Source organism: Eptesicus fuscus, chromosome 11 (genome assembly GCF_027574615.1).
Source record: "Eptesicus fuscus isolate TK198812 chromosome 11, DD_ASM_mEF_20220401, whole genome shotgun sequence".
Taxonomy (NCBI): domain Eukaryota; kingdom Metazoa; phylum Chordata; class Mammalia; order Chiroptera; family Vespertilionidae; genus Eptesicus; species Eptesicus fuscus.
In genome coordinates, this window is record NC_072483.1 from 58,914,009 (window position 1) to 58,931,904 (window position 17,896).

Consider the following 17,896-nt stretch of genomic DNA (forward strand, 5'->3'; position numbering starts at 1 on the left):
TGGGTTTGTGATACATGGCAGGTGAGCAGGAAAGTATGTAAGGTCAGAATAACGCCCATGGGCCAAAGCCCCAAAAAGCCCAGTTCTCAGTTTTCCTCCCCTCTGCTGGTAAGGCACATTGGCATTATTTTTGATGACACCACTGACACAAGTTTATAATCCTATATGTGAAGAAATGTAGCCAAAGGCATCAGATGTGTTTTACTCACTGTTTGATTGAAAATACTCTGCCCACAGGCCTCAGAATAGTGCCTTCACTCAGCTATTAAGGAAATATTTACCCAGTGTGCATATTTTTAAACCACCACAAAATAACCCTGACCCAGGTTGTGTCTGCCTGGCTGTAATGACATCTCCTTTTCATGCAGCTTCAGAACCCAATCTGAAATTACGGTCCCGGCTAAAGCAGAAAGTGGCTGAGAGACGGAGCAGCCCCCTGTTGCGCAGGAAAGATGGGCCTGTGGTCACTGCTCTAAAAAAGCGTCCCTTGGATGTCACAGGTATGTTAGAGGAGAGTTTAAACCCCACTGCCTGCCCACCAACCCAGCACCACCTTCTCCATGAGGCTCTTTAGCACCTCTGAGGCTGAAGCCCACCCTGCACACCTGTCCCTGCTCCAGCATGAGTCACTAGGCACAGGGAGCACAACAGAGCTAACAGGGCCGGAGAGTTCTGCAGGGATTCAGACTGAGGTTACTCTGAAGGTGGGGTTTTAATCCATCCTGCCCTATTAGTGGGGAGTCACATGTGTCTGACCTGCTCCAATGCCAGAACCACTAGAGCATCAAAATGGTTCAGCATGGGGCCAGCAGGTAGGCAGAAGAGAAATGGGGAGCTCCGGGTCTCCACTTCCTCTTAATGAGTGCATTGCTCTTGGCTACCACCTAGTGGTGGAGACACAGAATATACCCACTGGGCAGAGACCCTTTCAAAGGGCCCACCCCTTCACAGGAATGTACCCCAGGTCCCCTGGTGCACCCCAGTCCTCAGGAGCACCCCCTTACAAGAGTGAATCCCCTATCCAAGATATACCCCACCTCGAGGTACACCCCTGACCCAAGACACACCCCTCATCCTGATGTCCACATTCCTGAAAGCACAGGACAAAGAAGTTGCTTAGAGGTGGCCTGGAAATGGGTGTTTGTCGAGGGTTGGGGGCAGCATTTGCACCAAGTACAGGGTTTGAATTGAAAACCAAGGCTCTCGGGAGCAGGAGGGAGCCTTTGGCGTTGGTCCTCCCTATGTGAGCGGCCACATCTCACAATCTGAGTCCCAACACCTTCGGGATAAGTGCCTGGCGCCCTGCCCCACTGCTCTTGAGGTTCCTCAGCTCAGGGGAAACCCAGCCTAGAGCCTGTCTCCACATATTTGTGGATTAGTGTAAAAGAATCTGGGGACCCATTTTTGTCTTTGTCTTCCTTTTTCAATGTGGGGTCTGTCCTCTGGTTGTTCTAGTGTGGAGGCCTCATTTAAAGAAATGAAGAAACGTCTGAAGTCCCTCTTGGTTTCACCAGCTTGACGCTTCTGTGCGAATTAGAGAATCCCATTATGTTAAAGCACTCGTGTGCCCATGAACACAGCCTGGTTTCCTCTGAGCAGCACCTTGGTCAGGGCCAGCTAAGGCCAGCGTTTATTTCTAGTCACACTGTTGGGGAGATGGAATTGTCCCCAGGCTTCTTTCTGAGCATTAGAATGAATGTCATGTCAGCCGTGACTGCTGATGCTACTGTGAGACAGGACCTGGCTGGTCACAAAAAAGACTCAGGTCCTCGCTGCCCAGGAGCTTTCGATCTAATTCAAGAGACTAGACCGTCACTGTGAGGCAAGTAGCAGACTGGGTGTGCAACTCCTGATTGACACCGAGTGTGTTTCATAGAGAAAGCACCCAAAGGAACCTGGGCCAGGATGTGAGGGAAGCTGCACAGGCCAGAAAAAGCTTGAGGGACAGGTGCAGCACAGGGCCCCAGGTGGCTGGAGGGACCCGTGCTCTGAGCAGAGCTGACTTCCCAGCAGACAGGACCTGGTGGTGGCCATGGTCATAGGTTGGGGCAGAGAAAGCAAGTCCTGTGTTCATTGCCGCTCCCCTGGAACTGGACAGAACACCATCCTCTCCTCTGTCACAGTAGCAGCGAATGGAGCCCTCTCCCCACAAGCAGCGTGCAGTCACTGTGCCTTCACAGTTACTTATACAAGCTGTAGTGTGTGTTTCCACATAACCTAGATCAGTCGCAGAGACTACTATCAGTCTACTTTCCCTGGACCTCGATGTAACTCAGGAAGGATGAGAGGATGTGTTCAAAGTGGACACTAATGGTGCGTGGCTTTCCTAGTGACCACAAGTAACCTTTCCCTGCTCTCAGTCATTGGGCTTGTGTGTTTCCTGGCCTTTTGTTTAGAATATTAGTTAGTGTCCAAGGGCTTGTCTTTCTGGGCTTTAAGATCATCTTAAAACACAAAAGAGGACTAAAATTGATAATGTGTACAGCTCAAAGGTCTCAGGTATGGGGTCCACAGAACTGAAAGGTTAGCAAAACTGAAAATGGGGAGTGGGCTGCACAGTGCTGTTTGGGGGCCCTGGTCATGTTCTCTCCTGCTGGAGTTTGTCCACATGCTGGTAAGCAGCAGCCCAGGCCCCAGTCAATAGGTGAGTCCCATGACTTTCCTGGGACTTGAGCCGAGTATGGATGACGACATGTCTTTCCACTACAGACTCTGCATGCAGCAGTGCCCCTGGCTCCGCACCCAGCTCGCCTAACAACAGCTCCGGGAGCGTCAGCACCGAGAATGGGATCGCACCCGCCGTCCCCAGCATCCCAGCTGAGGTCAGTGCCCTGCTTTCTGTTTGTTTCCTGCCGGCCCTGAGGCAGATTCAAAGAGCTGATTTGCTTGAGGTGACTGCATCTTACAGTTGTCCTTCAGACTTGACTGTCCAGGTCATGGTGAGGAAAACTGAGGAGTGAGGCAGCCTGCAGAGCACCATTGTCCACTTGCCACTCATCACTCGACCTCCTTTACATAGGAACTCAGGAGTTCCCAATACGAGAGTCGTGGTCAAAGAACATTTCTGTACCCCCCCCTTTCCTCCTGGGCTCTTCAGAACACATTAGGTCCATCCTCCACATGAACCACATGCCAATGGTGCCAGCTGCCCATAACTTCATGGCACAGGGCTCTGCGTGCTGGTTGGGAACAGGAGCCCATTGGAATCTTGGCTGGATGGGAATTAAAATGCTTGTTGTGGCTCTAGCCGTTTGGCTCAGTGGATAGAGCATCAACCTGCAGACTGAAGAGTCCCAGGTTCAATTCCGGTCAAGGGCACAACCTTGGTTGCAGGCTTGATCCCCGGTCCTGGTTGGGGCACATTCGAAAGGCAACCAGTAGATGAATCTCACATCAATGTTTTCTTAGCTGTCTCTCCCCCTCCCTTCCACTCTCTCTAAAAATCAATGGAAAAATATCCTCGGGTGAGTATTAACAACAACAACAAAAATACTTGTTGTATATTGAGAGATACACAACTTAAATTGTTGCCAACAAGGCACATGTACTTGTGTCAGGAACACTGGAACCACACTGGAGGTGGTTAGGGTGTCAGTTAGCATCACGAATTGAGTACAGAGAGGGTTCTGGGATCACTTGGAGGGAACATCAGATGCAGGGGTTGGCTGAGAGGGAAGGAGAGCCTCCTGGGAAAAGAGGTGGATGGCTTCTTCAGCCAGGTGGAGGGCCCCAGGGCCAGCTGCAGGTCGTGCTGTTCCTTTGACCAGGCCTGAGTTGGAGCGACTTTCCAGCAGTAAGTTCCAGGACCTTCGCTCTTACATTAATTTCCCTCCATTTATCCCCCAAGTGTCTCTGGAGCACCTATCTCGCCCCAGCCCTGTGCAGGCTCGGGACCTAGGGCCAGGGTCCAGCCAACGGCCTGCTTCTCCCCGGCTCCTCATGCTGGTGGGGAGAGGGAGTCAGGTGGGCCAGAGTTGAGCAGAGAACTTCGCACTTGCTGAGTGGGGATGTGGGCGGGGATCCATGTGGGGAACCTCCTCAGCATTGAGTGTCTGGCAAACTGACAGAAGCACCGTCTGCTTTGTGCCCAGACAGCTCTACTGAGTGGGTTCTGTGTTCTAAGTTCTAACTGACAGGAGGCCATACTTTATTAGACATAGCTTCTTACTTTCCTCCTTAAATAGTTAGAAATGAATCCAGCCTTTCCAAAGGGCTGACAGAGTTCTAAACACTTTATCGATAAGCAGATTTTTGGGAACTAAGATTACTGCTTAATTTGCTTAATCCTCATTTTCTCATCTTTTTCTTTTATACATCTCTTTCTTTTATGACCTTTTCTCTTCAACCTACCTATTTAAGTGCTTATTTAGATTATAGAAAGTTTTGAGAGTCCTCCTGGGTGTTCAGGTCATAGCTCATTGCGGCCTGAAGTTGCATAGAGCTCAGCCTAGAAATTGCTTCCGGAACGAGATATCAGGATCATCATGTGGGCAATAGCAATCCTGGGCCCTGATTGTTATTAAAGGTGGGCAGGTATGTACCTAATGCTTCATGTTGTAGGGATGCCTTATTTGGGTGAGTCTATATGGTTCCGGTTTAAAGTATGTGTTAATTTTTCCAAGTCACACGTTAATGTAAATTAAGCTAATGTAAATTAATAGAAGATGTAGGAGGGTTCACAAGAAATGTTAAGAGTACCGGCAGGGGAGACTTGTAAAATGTGATGGTATGTAGATGTCCTTTTTTAGGATTGGACAGTTCCCTGAGAGGCACAGAGGCTTCCCAGTCCAGAGGTGGTGTGGAATCGTTGTGTGGGAGGGAGGCAAGGGACCCCTGGATGGCATGGAGCTCAGCCTCACTACACCCTGTCCCCCTTTATACAGAGGATGCAGGGCTCCCTGTGCCACAGACAGTGGCTCCATTCAGTTCAGAAGGCTAGGTGGGATTTAGGCACGCCTGTGACTAGTGTGTGCCTATGATTGGGGTGTGGCTGGCAGGGTGTTGCTACAGGCACTCTGATCCCAGCCCTGGACATATGCAGAACTGAGAAGCTGATAGAGACATTGACACTGAAAATGCGGGCAAGTCAACCTACCAAGTAATTCTTAGGCAGCTTTATTTCTAAAAATAACTTAGATAAAAAAAGAAAAATAGCCTTGGTTATAAAGAGGAACTTCCAACCTTGGAAACGTTAGAACATCTCTTTGTTCCTGGAGAATCTCAGTTCAGTGGAGCCATGGTTTCCTTGGCAGTCGCAGTCATGTTCCCTAAAACATAGCCTGTTAGTATTTTACTTTTAACAAAATGGTTTTGTGTGGGAAGAGCGCTTTCACAGTCGTCCTTTCATCGTTACTGTACCATTGACTACATGACTGACTATGGTAGCTGTACAGGTAGCTGCAGCCAGTCTCCAGAACAAGACGTGCTGCTTCCTTCCTCGTGAGGAAAACCGTTCCATCTTGTTTTGCCTTTAGCACAGGAACAAAGTGTATGTTTCTTGATGACACCAAAATATGACACCATCAACATAGCCACCTGGGGAATCTGCAAGGCAGAGATGTCCACACATGGGCTCTGAGAGTGGGCACTGGTCCCCGCAGGCCGGCAGGGCTGCAGACAATGGCACTATCTGTAGTAACGTGTAACAGCTTTCAGTCCACAGGTTTTCCCCTGGAAGTGAAATGGTTCTTATCCTTGATTATGTTGTTCACTGTGGGAAGGATGGAAGGAAGTCATCCCTCATGTTATTTTCCATCTTGCAGACTTCTGCCGCCCCCACCTTCGTGCCCCATGGCAAAGTCACCTGTTGGTGGTTTGCTCATTGGCTCAGTGCACTTTTGCTGAGTGTCTGCTGTGCAGGGATATGCTGGTGAATAAAACAGTCCTTTTTATCAAAGAAGGTTTATTCTAGAAGCAAAAGATTGTTAAATATCTCAGTACTTCAACTCCTTGCAGACTGCTCACTGCTCACCCTTTTCTGACTGCCCTTCTAGTCCTCACTTTTGCTGTACACTTAAATAATCTAAGTCTTCTTTTTAAAAAGTGCAAGATTTTGTAACTTGTTTTTCTAACTTCACATCACGAACAAGATTCCAAGTAACCACAAGCCTCTCCTAAACTGATGCCCCATGTATAAAGGAGCCTGCTTTTGATTTGTGAGCTCTTTATATATTAACCTTTGTTTATCCTGTACTTTGCTACTATCGTCATCACCATTTTTTCCCTTTCATGTGAGGTTTTTTTTTTCATCTTTAGTTCCCTCTTTGGTTTCTGCCTCTGATGTTATATTTGGAAAGACATTCCCAACTCTAAGCATATATTTTAAAATACATTGTCCTAGGTTTTCTTCTTGTAGTTTTGCCATGAGTAAGCAATTTGAATAAAAATGAGAATTTGGTGGATCATGAATCTATGGTTTCATGTTTGCCGCCTGCTCTGAAATGTTACACTCACCTACATGCTATAATCTGTTAATACGTCTTTATGTTCTTGGCATGGTCTGCCCCGAAGTGTTTTCTGTTGTCCTTCCCTTGGTGTGGTTGCCCACACTTGGCCAGAGCAGACTCTGTCTGATGGTCGTCTTGTGTTCTGTCCCCAGACCAGCTTGGCACACAGACTGGTGACTCGGGAAGGCTCCGTGGCCCCACTTCCCCTCTACACATCGCCATCCTTGCCCAACATCACACTGGGACTTCCTGCCACCGGCCCTTCTGCTGTAAGTAGGCTTCCGAGGGTCTGTGTGGTGCGGGGCAGCTGTCACAGGCACGTAGCCTGGATGTTACCAGTTGTGCCTCTCCAGGGGGCGGCAGGCCAGCAGGAAGCCGAGAGATTGGCTCTCCCAGCCCTGCAACAGCGGCTCTCCCTCTTTCCCGGCACCCACCTCACGCCCTACCTGAGCACGGCGCCCCTGGAGCGGGACGGCGGGGCAGCTCACAACCCTCTCCTGCAGCACATGGTCTTACTGGAGCAGCCACCCACACAGACGCCCCTCGTCACAGGTGAGCGCTCTGCACGGCATCAGGCCTTGCCAGCTCACAGAACCCGGCAAGGAAACCTGTTCCACCCTGTGTTTCCCTCACTTCCCCCACGTCCGGGCATATGACATGATGCACCATGTCTCCCTCACAGAACTGGGTGGACGACATGCCAGTTATAGGTCCTGCCCTCTCAAGAGAGGGTTAAGGCTCCTCTGGGTCAAGCTGAGCAAGTGGCAGAAACACAGACCTGACTTGGGAGGACAGTCAATTTCTATCAGCAGTAAATTTTATTAAAATGGTGCCCCATCTAAAAGATGGTTGTATTTAGGAAAAAGTGGGAAATCTGTGATGGAGTCTTCATAGCAGTGATGGTGTACAGGTCACTAAGGATCGCCAGACGTGTGGGGGCTGCGGTCGCCCGTCCTCATCTGGGTATCATCCTCAGTTTCATGTCTGGCTTCTCGAATCTCTCTCTCTGTTCAGAAGTAAAATCTACAGCAACCTTAGGGCTTCACCTCCAAATCTCTGACCCCCAACCTCTGTGGGAAATGCAGGTGCCTGCAGGCCACAGAGTCCAAATGTGGCGCGTGCGGGTCCAGACGGGGGTCTGGTTTGGTTTTCCTGTTTTGTGCTTGTTTGTCCCTCTCAAGCACTTGGTTCCTTAGAGTCACTGGCTGGCCTGGGCTCGGGTCGTATCCTTCTAGGACCCCTGGGCCCTGTGGGAAGACGCCTCCTGACTGCTTTCCTGCCTTTCCATCCTGTCCTCTAGCTGCCACCAGAGTCCCCTCAGGGCCTGGGAAGTCCCCCCGTTGTGCAGCACAGTGCTGTCCAGTGCAGGAGCACCAGCCACATGTGGCCATTAACATTGAAATTGAAAATTAAAAGCACTCAGTCACCTGTGAGGCATAGCGAGTGTCCTATGGCTGCTGGTGCAGTGCAACCTGGACCATTTCCATGGCACAGAAAGCTCTGTGCGGCTGGCTGCAGTGAGGCCCCAGCTCTCAGCTGGAGATAGGCTGTGCCAGGCCTCCGGGCCTCTTCCTCCCATGCAGCCACCAGCTATCCAGTTTTACTCCTCGCTGACTGGCCTGCAGGGTGATTCTGGAAGCCCTGTCCTTTTCCCAAAGCCCCTTTTTCCATGAGGCCAGCTCCTGTGCCCCTGTCCTACTCCCATGTGCTCATTCTATATCAGCTCCCGTGGACACTGCGTCTGTCCTGCCTCCCTCCTGGAGCCCAGACCTTGCATTTTCCTACAGCTCTGCCATCCTCTCTCTCCCAGCACCCACACAGTCTGCAATGCCTAGCAGATAGCATAAGCTCAGTAAATATCTCTGTGACTGAGCCCAGTGAGAGCCATGGTGTCTGAGGTGGCTGTGTCTGAGCAGGACCCAGGAGGTGTCACTGCAAGTTTCCTATGTCGGTGTATCTAAGTCCCCCCGAGTGGTCGGCCCACAGACCTACCTCCTTGCTGATGATCTCGTTGGACAGACTGACCAAGTTATACCATCTCCACTCACAAGTGCTCTGGAAACAGGCCCCTGTGAGAGGAGTGTCTGGCTGGGTCAGAGAGCAAGCAAGGTGGAGGGTCTCGGGCTCTGTGTCCCCTTCCCCGCAGGCCCTATGGCTTGTACGTTTTCATATTATTAGGCTCTCTGCACACAGTATCATTACTCTTGGAAAGAGCAGAGTCCCAGTATTCCCAGAGGCTGAGTTTGAGCAGCTAGCTGGGGCAGCGCATGGAAATCAGGGTCATTTCCATTCTAGAAGGAAACTGTTTGCAGAGTCCTGGCTTGTTTCTGCAGCTCCACACAGAACCATGGGCACTGCCTGGTCAGGCCACCCAGCCGAGCACAGTGCTTGAGTGGCCGGCGAACCGAACTTTCAGACCAGTGTGTCCTACCAGCCAGGCCCTGGGAGACGGGCCCCAGAGCTTGGTAGTTGGGTGTGTGCAGGAGGCTGGGTGCTGGGGCAGGTGAGCTTCAGGGAAGGCTTCCTGGAAACAAGCATCGCTGCTTGAGACCTGAGGTGGGACTCGGCAGGTGAATAGGTGGGAAGAAGGCCAACTAGAGGGGCAGGTGTGGGTACCTGGTGGGTTATTTTAGCCTTCTGGTCACTAACAGGGCAGCAGGAGATGTTGTGCTCAGTTCATTTGCCATTTCTCCCAGTCGGACATCCTTGACCCAGGGTCATTTTCAGGCTGAGCAATGTTTAGTGTTTGTTTGCCTCAGGTTGCCAGGGGGACATACCCAGGTTGCAGGAGAAGGGGTTTGTTAGACCTTTTTGTCCCATAGAACCTTGGAAAAATGGTCAGTGACCTAAACAACAATTTGCAAAAGAAAGACCAGATGGAGGACAAGCCTACAGAAGGAAAAATGTTAAACTTCCTGGTTCACAAGAGAGGTTGCAATTTAAACTGAGATTCAAGTGCAGACATAGCCAGATGTGTCCTGTCAGCTCAGACTCTGGATCTGAACGCTTAGCTCAGGTGCAGATGTGGGCGCAGCACCCTCCTATGCAGCCAGTGGGCCTGGACGTTGGCAAATCCTTGTAGAAATTTGTAGAAAGAGGTTTTGACCATATCCATCAGGATTTTAAGTGTTAATGCCCCCTTTGTGCATGAAACCAGTGCTTTAAGAGACCCTTAAAAGAACTTGACCACTGAGGACATTTTTTTCCTCTCACACTTAGTTTCTGTGACAGGGAAGGGCCACTGTGACCTTTCTCAGCTCAGCATGTGGTACTCTCATTGCCCACAGTGCTATTCAGATCAGAACCTTTGAAGGGCCTGGGCCCTTCTGAGGGGGCGATCATACTTGTGACACTGCCTCTTGGGTAGGGCGAGCTGTTCTGAAGCCTGTCGCACAGAACACCTGTTGATGGCATTAACCTCAGTGTCAGAGACAGTACCTTCCAAGTGACAGCTCAGGATGCTCAGCGTGTGCCTGGAGTCACACCTGGTGGGCTCCAGGGAGGAGGCGCCAGGGCTGGCAGCTGCAGCTCACGGTGTCTCTGTCATTCACTCAACAGCTCTCTCCCCTCCTCTCTTCTTCCTCTTCCCCTCTGCTATTTTCCTCCATGTTATCTTCAGACTGGTATCTTTCAGGCCTGGGCGCCCTGCCCCTGCACGCACAGTCTCTGGTTGGCACAGACCGGGTGTCCCCCTCCATCCACAAGCTGAGGCAGCACCGTCCACTGGGGCGCACGCAGTCGGCACCGCTGCCCCAAAACGCCCAGGCCCTGCAGCACCTGGTCATCCAGCAGCAGCACCAGCAGTTTCTGGAGAAACACAAGCAACAGTTTCAGCAGCAACAGCTGCACATGAACAAGGTGGGTCTGTGCCGTGCGCTCCGCGGCATCACGTCTGTTAGCTCTTTCCTCAGCTTTGCCATCTGGCAGCTGCCCCTTTCTGACCTTGAACAGCCAGGTGCCACAGGAGAAATAGTAGGTCTCAGGCTTCCCCACGCTCGGCAGGGACGGGCTTGTGTGCAGCTGGAACTTGGGGGAATTGTCTGTGCGGGGGATGACGGGAGTGGGCAGGGCCAATTCCCGAGTCCCTGGTCAGTGTTATGTATGTGAAGTGTTTGCATCACCGCGTGGTAAATTCCACTCGGCCAACACTTTTTTCTTTTTAAATAATGTTTTTATTGATTTCAGAGAGGAAGGGAGAAAGAAATAGAAACATCAATGATGAGACAATTACTGATTGGTTGCCTCCTGCACCCCCCACACTGGGGATCAAGCCTACAACCTGGGCATATGCCCTGATAGGGAATTGAACCGTGACCTCCTAGTCCATACGTCAGTGCTCAACCACTTAGCCATGCCAGCCAGACAAGACTTTTTTCTTAAGCATATTTATCTTCTTTAAGCAAACACAAAACAGAAAGTCCCCAACTTTATAGTGGCCTGAAGTCCCCAGAAACACGTGAGCGAGGTGATTCTACCCTTGCAGTATACTTGTCCTTTGGAATAACATCCTCTAGAGGGCTACACCCAGGCCAGCTCACAGAGGCCTGCACACCTGCACAGTCCCTAGAGTCATGGCGGCACCACTCTCAGCAGGAAGTGGTGGGAAAGGGTAGTATTACTCTCTAGTGAGTAAAATAGGAAAAGAGCAATTTTGAGTAATGTTTTTCAAATGCCAACATTTGAAAGAAAACATCTTTTAATAGTAAAGAATGAGATGAACCTGTCCAGCATTTCCTCAAAAGGCAGTCCAGCATTTCCTCAAAAGGTTAACAGAGTTGCCATGGGACCCAGCAGGCCCACTGCTAGGCCTGCACCCAAGAGAGTTGACAACATACGTCTACACAAGGGCTTGCACACCAACAGCAGGACAGCCCAGATGACAGTCAAACAGAATGGGCACAGACAGGCCATGGTGTATCACTCAGCCCTGAAAACATGGTGCTGAGTGAGAGAAGCCGGACAGAAAAGCCCACACGTTGTGTGATTCGATGTGGGTATAACATCAGACGGGCAGGCAGATTGGTGATTGATGGGCACTGTAGGCGGGGTGGGGAGTGGTGGGGGGTGACTGCCAGTGGGAATGGCATTTCTTTCTGAGGTGATTGAAAGTGTTCTAAGTTAGAGACACGATGGTTGCACAACTCTGTTAATATAAATGACTAGTGACTTACACAGTTCAAAAGTGTGAACTCTGGTACGTGAGTTACCTCTCAAAGCTGCTAAGGATGAGGTAAGTTACCTCTCAAAGCTGAAGTGGATGAGGTAAGAGAAGGCAGCTTTGGTGATTTCTGAGGGGAACTCGCAGATTTGGGGATGGACAGACTTGATTCTCAATGTGTCTCTTTCCTGGGAAAGCTCACCTGGTTGCGTCCCCTCTTTCAGGGAGACCCCAGTCATTGATCCTCCACCCGTTACACACAGTTAGGCTTGTCTCTGCCTCCCTGAGGAATGAAAGAGTGGAGGGGAGGGGATTAGGAACAAGACCTGGAAGGGTCCACATGAGTGTGAAGATGGAGCAAGAGGAGAGAAGACCACCTCCCCGGGGCCGAGGCGCTAAGTGCAGCCAGCCCTGCTCCTCTGTCTGCCAGCATTCCCAGCCCAGCTGGGTTTTGAGCACTGAGACTAGTCTTCAAAGAAGCATCTTCCCACTCCACGCTCCCTAGGTTTGCTCCTCTGAGTCTTGTCCCGAACATCACTCATGAGTTCCCCACCCCAGTTAGAACTGCCTCCCAGCCCCATCCTGTTATCTTGCCCACCCTCCTGTCTGCAGTGACTATACCCATTCCTCACGTTTCATATTCCTATCTCCTGGCATGTCAGCCCACAAGGCTGCGGTCTGTGTACCCTGGTGGACCCAGGTGCCTGGCACAGTGCCTGCTGAGAGCGGGTGCTGGTGTGGTTTTGTCAAGAGTGTTGCTTGTTGAAATGCCATCATGTCTTTTGGGGCTACTCCTCCACTGAGTCTGGCTCAGCCCCCCCAGCCCCCACAGGGTTCACAGGTGGAGGTGGCAGCCACATAGCCCCAGTCTACCCCAGGGTGTTTGCCCTGACAGGGCTGAGGGACGTTCCCTCCTGAATGGCCAGCTGCCCAGGGCTGCCAAGCCAAGACCCCTCTACCCACCTGCCACTAGGGAATAGGCTTGGACCCCACCCGCAGATTCCCCACCCCCCAGGCTCTCCCAGCCAGGCAGGACAAAGCAGTCAGCAGTGGGCAGACCCTGAGCCCGTCCCTGATTGGACAGGAAAGGACTCCTCACTGTGTGGGAACTTGACATTTCTCCATCTGATGCCAGTTTGGCTTCTTCGTTTTGTTATGTCATTATCTGAGTGGCACGTTAGGAGGCTTTGAAGACAGGAAACACCTATTCATAGGTGATATGTTCCTGAACAGAGTGACTTGGAAGCTGGGTAATCTCCCTGATTCTGCTACATGACTGACTGACGGTGGGAACGACAGGTGACTGACATGTTTATACACTGTTCTCGCGGCGCTCAGGGAGCCAAGCTCGTATCTGGTACCGTCTGGCGCTGATGTCTCTGCCCTTCATCTTGGAGCAGGCTGTTCCTAGGCCTCATTACCTGACGGCACTAGAGCCCAGGGCCTGGAGGGGCTCCCTCCCTGCAGCCCTGTGCCCTATGCATGGGGATGGAGGCCTTCCATGCATGGTCTGCTGTCATTCGGCCTCAGTGGGCAGCTGCTTCAAGGAGGTCACCCTTGGAGAGAGGTCAGCCCTTCCCAGTTGCTGCACTTTCAGCAGCCCAATGGGGCTGCTGTGGTTTCCAGAGAATGGCCCATTGGCTGAGAAAGCCTGTGAGGCAGGAAAGATGGACCTAGGAGCTGGCTGTGTTCACCGGGGCTATCACCACTGCTCTCCAGCGGTATGTGGGCCTCCCTGTGAGCGCCCAGCGCTACTATCCAGCTGTGTGTCAGCCTCACTGTGGATGCCCATGGCTTTGCACGCAGTGTGTTTAATAAAGTTCGCTGAGTGAAGGGACTTTTAGGAGAATGTTTGCCATCAAAGGGGAGTGGGGCTTCCAGCTCTGAAGTGAAGCCAATCTTATGTGTCTGGGAGCGTCTGAGAATGGCCTCAGGTGTGGTCTGTCTGTGTAAGGTGAGCACCGTGTACAGGGGCAGAAATGCTTTTTCTCTGTTAGGAAAGAATTCTTAAGGCACCTTGACAACTGGAGAAGCTGGCTTTGCTGTGACAGTAGTTCCATCTGTGGTTGCTGAATTCCACATAAGCCCAAATCCTGTAGAGCTGGGTTGGATGCATTTCCCTTTCACCCAACCTTCCCAATATTGAATATGAAAACTGGGTCTCGTTTTTTTTGTGTTGTCTAATTATGAGCATGGCCAAAAGTCTTTAAAAATGGGCTGCTTACCAGTTGGCTTTGGCTCTGAACTCCAGTCTGGCTTTTAGAAAACGTGTTGCTCTAATTTGGAGTTGCATTTGTTCTCATGTAATTGATAAATGAGTGCTCCTAAGGTCCAAAGGCCACTAGGAGACAAAGAGCTGCCTTGTTCGTCCAGTTTGCTGCCGATTCTCTGCCAGTGTTTTCTCCAGCACGTTTGCCTGCCACTGCCCCTCCTGCTGCTGGCTCTGCCATATGGCCCGGCCACAGCGGTCAGTGGGAAGCAGAGCTGCATATCAGCGACAGAGGGCCAGACAGTGGCCTTGGCCCAAGGAGGCTGGCCGCACAAGCTCCTGCATCACTGCTGCGTGGAGACCCTCGCAGTCCTGCGACACCTCTGCAGCACAGGGAGGCTTCTGATGCAAGCCACGTGCCATTGCCCTGGCGACATCCCTCCTAGGCACCCTCAGTCCTCAGGCCAAACTCAGGATGTGAAGTGAGCTCCAAGGACCTGGGCTCTCATGGAAGCTCTGGATGTCCTAACTCCTCTGGAGGGCCTGGCAGGCTCTGCTTGGATGCCTCATTTCCCAAGGAAGCTGAGAGGATGGCAGAGGAAGCCCTGGACGTCTGCTGTGAGCAGGCTGCTTTGTGTCCCCTCTGCCCAGCTTCTCCAGGAAGAGCTGCCACTGGGCCTTTGCCATCTCCCAGCTCCTTTCTCCTCCCCTTCTATGACCCAGAGCTGCCACCCATCCACCTGCCTGCAAGGACTGCAGTCTCGCCCCGCCCCATGCCTGCCAGGCCTGGGAGGATGGGGGAAGGGATGTGGCCTCAGGGGCTCCCTAAGAGTGAAGCTGCAGGAGGAAGGAGGAGACTCCATAGAGCCCATCACCTGGAAAGGTGCCGAGGACATTCACTGGAACTGGTAAAACTAAACATTCAGCCCAAAAGCAGCATGTGACAGAAAGGATGGAGTGCGGTCCACAGGAGGCACACTGACCAGCTGTAAGCCCACCTGCCCCACAGGGAGTCTGCCCAACTATGTCAGCACCTGCCCCAGATACCAGAGGGGATGATCCCTCACCACATCCAGGGGCCCTTTACAGACACTGGTTGAATGCTTCAGACATGGCAACTTCGGACAGGTCACCTAAACATACATGTGATCTGTAGCTGGACCCGATTTGGAACAGAAAAGGCCATAAGTGACATTACCGGACAACTGAGGGAACTTGAATATTTGTGTGGTCTACAGCACAGTTGACAGTCACTAAGTCTATCAGTGAGACTCCGAAGTGGGTGATTCCCAGGGTTCTGTGGAGAAGGGCAGAGGAGGGCTGACACATTTGCTGGATTGCATCTCGCGGCCACTGGTAGCCCTCAAATAGGTCAGCAGAGGAGAGGTCAACCTCTGCCTCTATCCCTGTGTCCGTCCATCTATAGGAAAAGGGCATATGGGACTTCTTAACGATTTTTAAAAGTTTTCTCTAGTTTTGAAATTTAGAAGAAAACATTGGAAGAAAGTCAGGATTGGAGTATACTGTCCTCTGAGTACATGTTCCCATGGCCACTCCTAACTCTCGGTAATTAATGCTCTGTTTTCTCAACCAGCTTCCTCAGGCAAGCGCTGGGGCCCTGGCTGGGCCCTCCACTCCTCATTTACTTTTCCCTGGCCTCCCTGGGGAGGGACCAGAGCTCTGTGTCTCCAGAAACACCCCACATCAGAGCTGGGCCTCCCGAGTGGCCTAGAATAGGCCCTGGGTTACCCTAGCATACAAATTACCTCCCTTTGGGGTCATCCTCAGGTCACCCCGAGGTGGCCACAGCCTCCTGTTTCCCCCACACTTGGTGCAGATGCTTCCCACAGCCATCTTCATGGAGCTTGTGGAACGGCACCTCGGAGCAGGGCATGTGGCCTGTATGCCTCCTCGTAACACCCCAGAGCTGACTGTGAGCCTGCAGGTACTCAGGGCCCTCTAGTCTTCCTCCCCAGGGCGGCAGATGGGCGGACCCCTCTTCCTCTCCTGGCCTCTGGCCTGTTCTGTGTTTCCCTTTGTGTGTGTGGCCTCTCTGGCCTCAGTACAAGCCTCCATGAGCCTTGCACGAGCTTCTGCACTCGAGGTTTCAACTTCCTGACTGCTCAGTTCTTCCTGACAGTCGTCTCCAGTCCTGAGCTGGCTCCTAAACCCTGACTTGGATCCCCTTCTCATGTGGTACTTGGATTTCAGCCTCTCTGAGCCGTTCTACTCCCTGCCCTTCCTTCCTGGCCAGCTGCATCCTTCTAGGCAGTAGCCAGCCTCTGTCCATACCTGCATCAGGAGTCAGCCCTGCTGCAGCCTTCCACTCCTCTTTCTGGACCCAGCCCCTCTTCTGGCCTTCCACCCCAGCCTGGCTGAGGCCCAAAGTGTCACTCCCAGTGCCTCATTCTCAGTGTGACCTGTTAGGACCTACCTAACAGGCAGGGTTGTGAAACCCCTTTCAGAAAACACAGCTTCTCAGGCCTATGGTCTGGAGGTCAAAGTTCATGACATGGGAACTTTTTAGGCCCGAGGGTGGGGGGCAGGAAGTGGGACGGGGCTGGGGGCTCTAGGGCCTGCTCAGCTGGCAGAGAAGCCCAGTAGGAGGAGGAGCAGACGCAGGTAACAAGCCCCAGTCCCCTTTCAGGTCAGGACCTCAGTTACACTAGGATGGACACAGAAAAGGGATTTCTCAGACAGATGAATAACTGGGCTGAGGGTGGAAGAAGGCAGGCAATGTCCCTCTCAGCAGCTGTGACAGTGGAGGAGCTGTGACATTGTCCTCCTCCCTTCTCACCCAGGCGCAGAGGTGGGCTGACACATCTGATTGTCATTGCTATTCTCTTGCTTGGCACAAACACAGTTTCATAAACAAACCAATTGCAGGTCTGCCTCCTTCCCTGCCTGGGGACTTGGTATTACTTCTCAGCACCGCGGACAGCGCCCATGTTCTGCATAGGTGACCAGCCTGGTGCTAGCCTGGTGCCTGTTGGCCTTAACTCACCCCCAGAGTCCTCTATCTGATGCACCTTTTCTTTATGATGACCTCAGTCACCTTGGGTCACTCTGACTTCACCCTTCACCTCTGTAGATTATCCCCAAACCCAGCGAGCCAGTCCGGCAGCCTGAGAGCCACCCCGAGGAGACAGAGGAGGAGCTCCGTGAGCATCAGGCCCTCCTGGAGGAGCCTTACCTGAACCGGCTCTCCGGGCAGAAGGAGGCCCAGGAGCTGGCTGGAGTGCAGGTGAAACAGGAGCCCTTGGAGAGTGATGAGGAGGAGGCAGAGCCATCGCGGGAAGTGGAGCCCAGCCAGCGCCAGCCCACAGAGCAAGAGCTGCTCTTCAGACAGGTGACCAGGAGGGCAGGGCGGGCAGGGGGAGAAAAGGTGGACAGGGAAGGGGAAAGTGGACTGGAGCCGGGTGGTGCAGGAGGCAAGGGACAGGCCTGGCCTCAGACAGTGGCCCACGTTTCTGGTGGGTAGTGGAAACTGAAGGGCCGCTTCCTTCCACTCCCGCCAGCCCCGGTCTTCACCCACCACTCCCTAGTGGTGTGGGAGTTGGCTGAGGGTCTATGTCTGTTTATCTTAGCTAGACATACTGGCCATTTTTCCACTGTGGGCATTTATGCACCCACTTTCCAGCCAGAGTCGGCCCAGACTCCCTAGGGATGGTTTTCTTTCAGGTCTGTAAGCTGTGATAAACATAAAGCCAAGTGTTAGTAGGATTCAGCATAATCACTAAAGGTCCGCGGAGGGAAATTAATGTTTTAGTTGATCAAAAAGGTAGGCAGGACCTTTGGGGCCTGAGGAGACAGCAGTGGCCAGCCTTGTAGATCCAGAAAAGAAGTGTCAGCCAGGTGCCCAGAGCCAGTAAGGGTTCTGGGCACTGGCACACAATAACCAAACTCACAAGAGACTGGTGAATATATCTGATGAATGATTTATTAATTTACAGTAAAAATAAAACTGCCAAATCAACAAAACACTAGGTCAGCCAGGCAGGCAGCGAGTCAGAACCTCGTGTTAAGAGACCCAAGGCCACCAAGGAGGTTGCTTACTCCTAATGAGCCAGACGTGCGAGCCAA

General features: G+C 52.1%; 1 protein-coding gene across 1 annotated transcript in view; it reads left to right on the forward strand.

Moving 5' to 3' along the window:
* Positions 1–17,896, forward strand: part of HDAC4 (histone deacetylase 4) — a 230,705-nt gene that overhangs the window by 171,378 nt on the left and 41,431 nt on the right. The window contains exons 8-13 of the mRNA XM_054723477.1: positions 369–500; positions 2,710–2,822; positions 6,599–6,715; positions 6,800–6,998; positions 10,066–10,304; positions 16,905–17,162. Coding sequence (XP_054579452.1) covers positions 369–500; positions 2,710–2,822; positions 6,599–6,715; positions 6,800–6,998; positions 10,066–10,304; positions 16,905–17,162 — 1,058 coding nt within the window. The remainder of the gene's footprint in view (positions 1–368; positions 501–2,709; positions 2,823–6,598; positions 6,716–6,799; positions 6,999–10,065; positions 10,305–16,904; positions 17,163–17,896) is intronic.